Below are 11,219 nucleotides of genomic sequence, written 5' to 3' on the forward strand. Positions count from 1 at the left end.
AAATTTAAAGTAATATTGTAATAGATCTCATCTGGCGAACAGCTACTGTCATTTTCTCGACGTCTGTCAGTTTTCTGTCGTCTGTGTCAGATATTAGATAGATAATTTCCGAGACTACCCACCACAACCGATTGTTGTAAGATTTTATATGTATTTCAGGAATTTCGTGCAGATGAAAAAACGGTAATCGAAATTTGTCTAATCATAGTCACGAATGATTTGATGCGGTTATTTCAAAATTTTGCATGTTAAACACTATTTACATTTTATGACATAAGATACTTGTTTTCTTAAATTGCTTAAAAAGAATGATTTAAAAAAATAATGAATTACATGAATTATTTTTCGAGCAAGCTGTATTTGTCATTCTGTACTTTAGGAGAGAGGGAAGTTCTGTATAAAGTCGTTCGACTTATTTTCTATGATGAGATTAAAGTGGTACGAACAAAAACCTTTTGAATCAGAGTTGGCATTAAACTAATTTCGCTACCACATGATGTTTACCTCAAAAACGTCTTATAATGGTATTTTTATGTTTATTAAAAAAATAAACTGTGGATATTTTTACATGTGATGCTTTTCTTGAATTTGTATATTTCTCAGTGTCAAAGTGAACAAGAATGGATGGATGTTGGCGATACCCTTACTCATGGATTTTTATGGGAAAAAAGCCCGCAGAGAGTTACAGATGGTATACTTATATATCCTGAAATATTTTTAACGAAAACAAAAGAAGGCGAAAAAGTAGAATCCTTCATTATGGTTAACAAAAAAGAACATGTGGTTCTATGTTTTAGATTGCTATAATTTTGATGGATACTCAAGGAACCTCTGATCACCAAACCTCTTACGCTGAGTGCACTAAGATTTTTGCCCTTAGTGCATTAATTAGCTCAGTTCACATTTACAACATACAGAATAAACTTGATTTAGAGCAGCTTGGAGTTCTACAAGTAAAGTTTTTATTTTTACTTATGCGAATTTATTTATTTATTTTTAGTTATTTGCGGGATTTGGGGCGATGTTTAGCGACAGCAAAAAGAAACCTTTCCAAGATTTGCACATTTTGGTCCGAGATTGGGTAAATTTTGAAGAATATGATTACGGTTTTGACGGCGGCAAGAAATTATTATCTTTTACTTTCAAAGCACATCAACAATCCAATCTAAGTGAAATACAAAAAACTATTAGAGACACTTTTCAAAAAGTTCAGTGCTTTCTGATGCCAAAGCCTGGAAGTAAAGTTGAAGCAAGGGAATTTAAAGGCGATTTTAATGGTAATTATGGTTTTTGTTCGTCGGAGAAATTATTTTCTGAATCGAGTTTTTAGATATTAAAGAAAAATTTCGCGATCATGTGAAAACCTTTGTTGAAAATATTTTAACGCCCGAGAATTTGGTACCGAAAAAGATTGATAATAAATTCGTTACGCTCGGAGAGTTACTTGGATTTATTAATGGTTACTGGAAATGTATTAACGAAAAAGATGAGTTATGCATTGAATCAATTTACATGGTGCGCGTTTAAGTCCCTGCTTTTTCAATAGTCACTTTGTATTTTTAGGCAACTGCTAATATCTTTCTTCAACATCTCGTGAATGGAAAAGTAGAAGAATACAAGAAGCGTTTAGGGAGTTGTACAGATCGAACACAAGCTAACAATGAGAAAAGTGAAATTCTGAAGGAATTTGAAAAAGCAAGGGAGATGAAGTTGGGCACAAAAAAAATACGAGGAAGTTTTAAACAACAACTTGTAGAGGTAAATATTTTAAGTCAATTTCTGCGTTAAAACACAACAAATAGTCTCGATCTGTTTAAATATCATCAAAACTTCTTTTTAGCTTCTTGATGCGCTATGCAATGAGTTTCACACAATTTTAGAGCATGAAGATGAACTAGGAAGTGAATATATCGAGCAGGTACGAGAATGTACAACTTTAGAGCAGGCTGAGGAGATAAAGAATCGAATTTTGAAGAAATTCCAGAAAATGGTCAAAAATTTTAATTACCTAAAGGGGACACAAAAAGTATCTAAGCAACGGTTAACACGAGTAAGTTTAATATTTTTTGCCCTCCCGGGACTAAAATTGATATTTTCGTCCCTGTAAATCGGGACTAAAGCGGCTCTTTTTGACCCTAGGGATAAAAAGTGTTTACATGACAAGCAAAGTACTTTTTAACTTAAAGTGGTAATATAAACACATCGAAAAATTCAAAATGGCTCGTCTTATTTATACTTATATCGAATATTTTCTTTCAGTTTAAAATTTAGTATCTATAGTCATAAGAGGGCAAAAAATAGTATATACACCACAAGAATTCATTGCGATGTAATAATAAATTAAATCGTGCACTTTAGTCTCTTGGTATCTAATATACTATTACAATTTATGTATATAAATTTCATAACAGATAGTTCTGACACCTTTGTGTAAAACTCCTTTTAGCTGCTTGATACGGTGTATACAGATTTTCTCACGCTTTTCGGTCACGTGAATGAATTAAAAATGGAATACATAGAACACGTTAAGGAGTGTATAACTTTAAAGCAGATCTCGAAAGCAAAGGAGACAATTCTGGAGAAATTTCAAGACAAAACCAAGAATACGGTTTGCAACGAGCAATTGCAGGATCGTTTTAAGCAGCGGTTAACCAAAGTAAGTTTCTTTTAAATAATAACATAATTTAATTTTTAACATTTGGAAAAAGGAAACTTATGTTAAACCAGAAGTTGACGGAATATATAATATTCCATAACGAATAATTTTGATATCTGTATACAAAACGGCTGTAAGATAATCCCTTTTTAGCTGCTCGATAAAATGTGTAAAAAGTTCTATACACTTTTCGATCTCATGAATCAGTTAATAGAGGAATACACAAAAGCTCTCAAAAAATGTCGAACTTTAGAGCAAGCCCAGGAAATGATGAGTGGAATTTTGGGTGAATTTCAAGAAAAAGGCGAGAACATAGATTGTGGGAAGGAATTACTAGATCATTTCAAGCGCCGGTTAAATGCAGTAAGTTGTCAGTATAAATATTACATAAGTTAATCTGGAACACTTGAAAAAACAAAAGAATTTAGTTCAAACATAGTAGCATAACCTTTCACAAAAAATAATTTTTACATTTGTGTATAAAAGGACTATAACGAAAGTATTTTTAGCAACTTAATGAGGTGTATAATGATTTTCATATACTTTTCGATTTTGTAAATCAACTAATAGAGGAATACTCCAAACACGTTAAAGGATGTAGAACTTTGAAGGAAGTCCAAGCAAAGATGCATATAATTTTGGTGACGATTGAGGGAGAGAATTTGAACTGTAAGAAAGAATTACGACATCATTTTAAGAAACGCCTAAAAGCAGTAAGTTTTTTTAATTTAAATATTTATAATGGGTGTTCAATTGGAAAAACAGTCACAGTATGCGTTGGAACTTCATTTGACACAAACGGCATGTCTATTCTTCTAACATACAACATATAACATGTTATGTTTCAGTCAAACGGATGTCATAAGAGTAGACATACTGGTTGTGTCAAGTCCAACACCTAATAGGAGTGATTTTTCACGTGAACATCCGTTATAAATCAACCCCGGACACTTGAAAAAAGGGAATTTATGTGAAACATAAAAGCATACGAAATATATAATCTTTCACAATAAATAATTTTGACACTTGTGTATAAAGCTACTGCAACAAAAGTATTTTTAGGTACTTGATAAGGTATGTGACGATTTTCGCATACTTTTGAACTATGTGAATCAATTAATAGACAAATACTTCAATCTTGTGAAAGAATGTAGAACTTTAGAGGACGTACAGAAATCGATTGAGAGCATTTTGGTGACATTTGAAGGAGAGATCTTGAACTGCGATAAGGAATTACGAAATCATTTTAAGACACGCCTAAACACAGTAAGTTTTTTTCAGTGTAAATAATTATATAATTTAATCTGGAATTGAAGAAAAGGAGTTTATTTTAAACACAAAAATATTTTTAGCCACTTGATAACGGATATAATGATTTTCGCATACTTTTCAACCATGTAAATCAACGAAAAGAGGAATATTCAAAACATGTTGAAGAATGCACAACTTTGAAGCAAGCCGGTACAGAAAAGAAGAGAATTGTGGAGACATTTGAAGCAGAGAACTTAAACTGCGATAATGAATTACGAGATCATTTTAAGCAGCGCCTAAATGTAGTAAGTTATTTTCAGGCTAAATAATTATATAATCTAAGCCGAAACCCTTGAAAAATGGAAATTTTCGTTAAACATAAAAGCATACAGTATGCTCTTTGACAACAAATTACAGTTGAGTATAAAGCCACTACAGTAAACGTATTTTTAGCTTCTTGATAAGGTTTATGATAATTTTTGCCTATATTTCAATCATGTAAATCAACTAAAAAACAAATACTCGGAATGCGTTAAACAATACAGAACTTTAGAGGAAGCCCAGGCAGAGAGGCAGAGAATTTTGGTGACATTTGAAGAAGAGAACTTGAACGACGAGAAGGAATTAAAAGATCATTTTAAGAAGCGCCTAAATGCAGTAAGTTTTTTTCAGTGTAAATACTTGATTATATAATTTAACACTTGGAGAAAGGTAATTTATGTTAAATATAAATGCACACTCAATGTATAATCTTTCACAAGAAATAATTTTGATTCTTTTCTATAAAGTGACTATAACAAACGTATTTTTTAGTCACTTGATAAGGTGTATAACGATTTTTGCATACTTTTCCACCATGTAAATCAACTAATAGAGGAATACTCCGAACGCGTTAAAGAATTTAGAACTTTAGAAGAAGCCGAGGGAGAGTGGCAGAGAATTTTGAAGACCGTTGAAGAGAACTTGTACTTCGAGACTGAATTAAGAGATCATTTCAAGCAGCGCCTAGATGAAGTAAGTTTTTTTCACTGTAAATAATTATATTATTTAATATGGAACACTTAAGGGAAGATATTTAAGTACATAAACCGGGGCTTTATTGGCAAGCCGATTTTAATAGACGAGGGCGGTTTATCTACGAATGTAATAGTAATTTTTTTTGTCATTCCGATGTATTCTTGTAATCAATAAAACTTAACAGTTGGCGGCCTTTTAAGAGGTGGCGCGATATTTTTAAAATACCAAAAATATTTGTCACATTATTTAGGGTTTAGGAGAAATGACGATTCGCCTTTCACCGTACCATTGCCAGTACAATGCTACGGGGCTGGGATAGGGGCAGTGCAAAAACTTTTATAATGAATACATAGCATCACAAGATTTTTCGCAATTTATGGCTGATAGCCATACTACCGTGCACTTCAAGCATTTGGAAAAAAAAATCTTTTGGAGTGTGATATCTGATTCGCGAAGACTCGCAGAGGTTAATGGGAAACTCACCTGTGCATAATATTCCATCATGGTTATAAAGTTGGCGGGATCAGATTCGGATGAGCCAGAATTTGAGTTTGTGGACGAATTCAATTAACTTATTTAGACTAATAAATAATTGATAATTTATGGAGAATTAATCATTCGGCTTGACCTTCTAAGCCGATTTTAATGTGGAAAAATGATGTCCATAATTACAATTCTATGCAATGAAAAAGGGTACAACATATTTATTTAGACTACTGAAAACAAAAAAAGTAATCTAATATTAATTAGCCCATATCATCCTTGTATTCAACTACAGTTTTAAACATGCTCATGTGAGTATTCTTGAGAAAGTTCAAATTATTTCGAGATTGGAAGACGGTTGGTCAATTCGAGCTGTTGCAGCTGATCATAACTTAAACAAAAGTACGGTTTTAAGCATCAAAACACCTTGGGAACAGGACCGGTCATTCCGACCATTATTAAGAACAGCTAATTCAGGTAGGGCTAGAATATCTAATGCCGAAGAAGATGCTGCTCTTTTAAATCAGTTAAGAGCCAATCCTTTCCACTCTGCGAGACAAGCTGCTACTGAAACAGATATTCCCGGGCCTCAACCAACAGCTTTCCGTAGAATTCGGGCATCAGAACTTATAAATCGTGTTCCCGTCAAAAAAAAATTTTCTTACAGAAGAACGCAAACAATGACGATTATTGTTTGCCTTAAATTATATAAATCGTGATTTGCAATTTTGGGAGTAGATAATATGTACTGACGACCAGAAAATGCAAGGTTTCATGAACGGTACACAAATAATTTACCATATCAATCTAGCCGCTTTTCAGTTAACGTGTGGGGGTGGTTTAGCTTCCGTGGACTTGGAGTGTGATGGAGGATAGACGACAGATTTACTGCTCACAATTATGAAAGTATTTTGAAAAATGTGATGCTGCCATCAGTGGAACAGTTGTTTCTAAATAATGAATTTATTTATCAGCAAGATAAATGTCTAGTGTTAAGACCAAGAAAAATACATTTTAGTTCGGCTAGTCTAAAAAGAAAGTTCTTTTCTTATTCTTCCAGGGGAAAATGACTTGTTGTTCCTAACTAGAAAATACATGGTGTTAAGACCAAGAATAACGTTTCACAACAGAGAGAAAAATGTACAAGTCAATCTGTCGGAATCTACAAAACTGGTAGTGTTCCCTTTATTGTCGCCAAATTTTTGGGTTTACCTAATTCTGATTTCTTCACTAGTCACTGCTTCTGCAGGACATCTGTTAGTCTTTTGTCAAATTTTGGGATTGATATGAGCGATATCAAGCGGCATGGTGGATGGCGCAGGGATACGTGGAAAAATCGGAAAGCAAGACAATTTATATGGCAACAAAAATTTTGGGACAGCCAGGTTGTTCTGCGATTGACAGTGCCAGGGACTGCAAAAAAGAAGAACTAAAAATAAAAGAACCTCTGAGCATTTCGAACAACACTAAAGTGTTATTAATATTAACAATTAAATAAATAAATTGGTTATATTTTATACATATTAATTAATGATATTGACAGGTGGCCGTTTTACTTTATCATTGTGGGCTAGTCCATAACCTAACAAATTTCGGCCGCTAAATATGTCCATAACAACTATATTATCATGCAGTCGGACATAAAGCGAATTTTTGCACAATCGTGTGTTTTCGAATAGTTGTTTCCCAGGCGGTAGGGTACGACAGTCGATTGGTAAAGATTTTTGTTTTTCATGGGCGGTCCTACATGCAGGTTTAAGTTGACACTGAATTGAACAATTATTTTTTCTACTCCTGTTGAATAATGTATGAATTATTAAACAGTTTTTAGTTGGCAAAGGCCACCGGGTGACGATACCAGTGAGTAATAATTCTGAAAGCTTCCTATTGGTTCTTGCTAGTGAGTAATTATTTATTACTCACGGGGGGCGTGGCCAAATCATTATTTTCGAAGTCTCAAACTACGCGATTAATTAATTGCAAGACCATGGGAGCCCGCACATCGCGATGCGGCAAACCACCGCGATTGCGATTCGATAATAAGGCAACGGGAGCCTTGCGAACTCGAACTTCACAAATTGTTTGTAAATTTGATGGGTTATTAAATTGTTGTAGAAAAAGTACAGTATTTTACTCACTCAGATGAATTATACACTCGCCATTCGGCTCGTGTGTAAAGTCATCTTCGTGAGTAATCTCCATTAATACGCGCTCATTGAATAATATACAGTTGGCTCCAGAAAAAACGGGAATGGAATTTTACCTGTCTCTTACTTGTCAATTTGACAGATCTGTTAAATATTTGTCACTATTTTGACACAGTTTGTAATGTCATTACTGTTCTAACCTACATATTTCAAAATAGTCCCGTTTAAAGTAGGAAAATTCACACAGTAATCTGTCATGCTAACTTTCACAGTTTCCGTTTTTTCTGGAGCTAACGGTACTATTATTTTGTCTCAAATTGTTATAGTAACTATAACTCCTTAGAGATGAGTTGCGTTAAGGTACATTTAACAGAATTAGTGTTGTAAAAAAAACATGACATTACCAATTTTTATTATCAGTCACCTTTACATTTTAATACTAAATGAACAAAAAACAATATAATAGTCTCTAAAAAAAAAAGGGGGGGGGGGAGAGGGAGCGAGAGAGAGAGAAAACTAGGGAGAAAAAAAAAGAACGATAGAGAGAGAAGAAGGAGGGCGAGCATTCGGTCTGCTTGCAGCTGACATAACTTCAAATAGCTTCCTTTTTAAGTGTCACAGATTTGACAGTCAAGTCTGAATTTCTAATAGATAGCGGAGTGAGTTAATTTATGGATACAACTCTCTAACGTTTGCCATCTAGGTTGCGTAGACATCCGGTAGAGAGCGTAACTACTGAGCTACAGCTAGTGTCCCTAGATTTTCTAAATCTAGGGACACTAGCTACAGCAACGCGTGGCTGGGTCAGCTAGTAATCAGGAGGGTATTCTATGGCTAGTAATGATTTATTTTAATATCGAACATTTGAATCATATGGAATTTATAATCTTTCACAACAAATAACTTTGACACTAACTTGTGTATAAAGCGATTGCAACAAAAGTTTTTTTAAGGAACTTCGTAAGGTGTATAGTAATTTTCGTATACCTTGCAAGTCTGTCAACGAACTGATAGTTGAATACACCACACTTGTTAAAAAATGCAGAACTTTAGCAGAAGCGGAGGAAAAGATGCAGGGAATTTTGGTGACATTTGAAAAAAAGAAGTTGAACTGCGAGGATGAATTACGAAGCATATTTGAGAAACATTTAACGGAAGTAAGAAACTTTTTTTATTAATGTAAATAATATAGTAATTTAATAAATTGCAATTGTAGGAATGTTCCCAGATATATAAAAATAACAAAACTGTAATTGAAATGAGGCGTTTAGGTGACGTTTCTGCAGATATTGCTAAATGGAGTTCAAATATTTTAGGAGTAGTTGGGGTAGCTGTCGGTGGAATAACAGGCGGCCCCGTGTTGGCTGGTCTACTGTCAGGAGCCGGTATACTTGTGGGAAATGGACTCGGTGCAGCTGCACGTGGAATCGGAACACTTGTAATAAAAAGAAAAAAAAACGGATAATAATAATCCTGAATAATCTTCATATTCTAGTCATAAGACATAAAATAATATTTCGCAGTTTTTTTGATGTGTGAAATTATTATTGCCTTGTTTCTTAGTATTAAACCGTTTATAATACAGTAGATCACAGAGTAATGAGTTTAATTCTTTTTTGGGTGCATGTTGCTCATAACAGAATTTTTACAATTCAGAAAAAAATGCTAACAATTATTGAGGTCTAGCTTTGTAGCCAATTTGTGCTACGAAATTATAGGACTAAAGTGTGCTGAATCGTTTCGGATTTTTCTTTACAAAGTCGAGAACAATATTTTCTGTTATTCTTGATATTAATTACTTGGTCTTGAATAGTAAACAAAAACTCTTGTTTCGGGATACAATTCTTGTTAATGTGTGTTTGGTCTAGGTCTTTGAAGAATTTTCCATGTTTCAGCGCACTTATGTCTAGTATTAGATGGATTTAAGGATGTGTGGTTTAATTCTGCCCTTGCTATGGCGCGAATTATTAGTTTTTTAGACCCACCACTGACCCGGAAATGTTTGGCATTCAGGCAAGACTTCTTTCATTACGGGTACAGCGACCAATGGAAACACCGAAAACACAAAATATTTGCTGACGAGTTTCGCCAACCACGTTTAGCTTTGTTTTCGTAAAGGCAAAGCCAATGGCTTAACAGGCGAAAAGGAATCATAGAAAAAAATTAGTTTCATTTCAGTTGAATACAAATTACAAGTGGGGAGCAAACTAGTTAATGGAGAATATAAGGCATAATATTGATCACAGTAATCAATGTAAAATAAAGAAGCAAGTCTGTTTGCGTATTGCGGCATATTGAATTTTATATAATTGAGAATGTCCAGACAGTCACATGAGTTATTTAAGAATTTGTATATAAAACACATTTTAGAAACACTCTCCGGTTTTGTAATGTACTAAGTCCTAAGCAGGTTTTAGAGATGTCATAAGAATTTCCAAGAGTAGCTGGAATATGATTAGAGATAGGTATAATTCATAAATTTATTTAAATAATTTATTTTGAATCGTTTCAATCCTTTCTATATGGTACATGTGGTACGGAGACCAGACTATTCAAGTACAGGTCTTGCCAACGAGGTAAGAAGAACTGTAAAAGTACGTAGACTGTGCAAGTCTTTACCATACTTTTTGATGCAGCCTAGAGTTTTTATCGCTTTGGAAAGGATATGATCCTAGTGAACTTTAAAGGAGAATTTGCTATCTAATAAAATGTCTTTAGCTAATGAAGAGATTTTGATTTTGTTACCGTTGAACCGGTACACTGGAACTGATGGAGCTAATTTACGAGTAAAATGAATCACAAAACATTTGTCGTAATTTAAGATCATTTGATTCATTTCACACCAATCGAATAAATATTAAGATCATCCTGTAAAAGTTTGACATCTTTTAAACTACGAATTACTCTGAAGAGTTTATTATCACCAGCGAAAAGACTATATTCAGAGGAAAATTTAACGCCAAGATCGTTTAAATAAATTCAGGATAGTATTGGTCAGAGTGTAGAACCTTGAGGCATTCCTGAGAGTACGCGTCGAGTAGTGGACACGTAGTTGTTCAGTTTCAACTTGATGAGTTCTATTGTGAAGATAACTTCTGAACCAATTTAGAAATACCATCTGCTGCCATTTTTTCAAAAAATGTAAAATGAGTGATTGTGTTAAAAGCCTTGCTAAAATCTGTATACACAGCTGTAACCTTCATTCCTACCATTCATAATTTTAAAGATCTGTCGTTAACATCCTATATCATAATCTGTGTTAAATGACTAGGATCAATAGAAACTAACGGTTGATCACACATGACTAGTTCAAAACTGTTACAGTTGGAGAAACAAGTTCTAAGACATTATTATAACAAATTTTGTAAGTTCCAGAATTGACCTTGATTACACGAGGAAAAGCCATTGGAGATGCATGTCTCACGTCTGTTACCTGAGTAGCAAGTTGGAAAAAACTCAGGGCTGTCATGGATTGGATAAAAGCGGAACCAGACCTGGCAATTAACTATTTTCGCAACAAAAGTGTCTGCTGCCTTAATATTGTATTGTTTTATCTATTAAAAAAATTAAACTGTTTTTTTACATGTAGTGCTTTTCTTAAATTTGTATGTCTCACGTCAAAGTGTGGAATAAAAATGGATGGATGTCAATGACACCCTAACTAG

General features: G+C 33.8%; 2 protein-coding genes across 2 annotated transcripts in view; both read left to right on the top strand.

Moving 5' to 3' along the window:
- Positions 1–5,028, top strand: part of LOC135129922 (cytadherence high molecular weight protein 2-like) — a 52,099-nt gene extending 47,071 nt beyond the window's left edge. Inside the window, exons 6-10 of the mRNA XM_064057191.1 lie at positions 3,166–3,369; positions 3,719–3,922; positions 4,009–4,212; positions 4,361–4,564; positions 4,721–5,028. Of these exons, the coding sequence (XP_063913261.1) occupies positions 3,166–3,369; positions 3,719–3,922; positions 4,009–4,212; positions 4,361–4,564; positions 4,721–4,945 (1,041 nt within the window). The 3' untranslated portion in view covers positions 4,946–5,028. The remainder of the gene's footprint in view (positions 1–3,165; positions 3,370–3,718; positions 3,923–4,008; positions 4,213–4,360; positions 4,565–4,720) is intronic.
- LOC135130527 (uncharacterized) lies at positions 1,223–3,052 on the top strand. Its single transcript, XM_064057920.1, has 6 exons — positions 1,223–1,277; positions 1,331–1,515; positions 1,564–1,758; positions 1,841–2,050; positions 2,447–2,656; positions 2,810–3,052. The coding sequence occupies exons 1-6, from the start codon at positions 1,223–1,225 to the stop codon at positions 3,050–3,052; spliced, it is 1,098 nt and encodes a 365-aa protein (XP_063913990.1).
- Positions 5,029–11,219: the final 6,191 nt, after the last annotated feature.

Source organism: Zophobas morio, unplaced genomic scaffold (genome assembly GCF_036711695.1).
Source record: "Zophobas morio isolate AGI-343-1 ecotype UQ-CSIRO unplaced genomic scaffold, CSIRO_AGI_Zmor_V1 ptg000017l, whole genome shotgun sequence".
Lineage (NCBI taxonomy): Eukaryota > Metazoa > Arthropoda > Insecta > Coleoptera > Tenebrionidae > Zophobas > Zophobas morio.

Bases quoted from the DNA above. Each gene is read 5' to 3' on its own strand.
- LOC135130527 (XM_064057920.1), top strand. From the start codon at position 1,223: ATGCCAAAGCCTGGAAGTAAAGTTGAAGCAAGGGAATTTAAAGGCGAT. The intron at 1,516-1,563 runs GTGCGCGTTTAA...TTGTATTTTTAG, and splicing joins GCATTGAATCAATTTACATG to GCAACTGCTAATATCTTTCT. The intron at 2,051-2,446 runs GTAAGTTTAATA...AACTCCTTTTAG, and splicing joins CTAAGCAACGGTTAACACGA to CTGCTTGATACGGTGTATAC.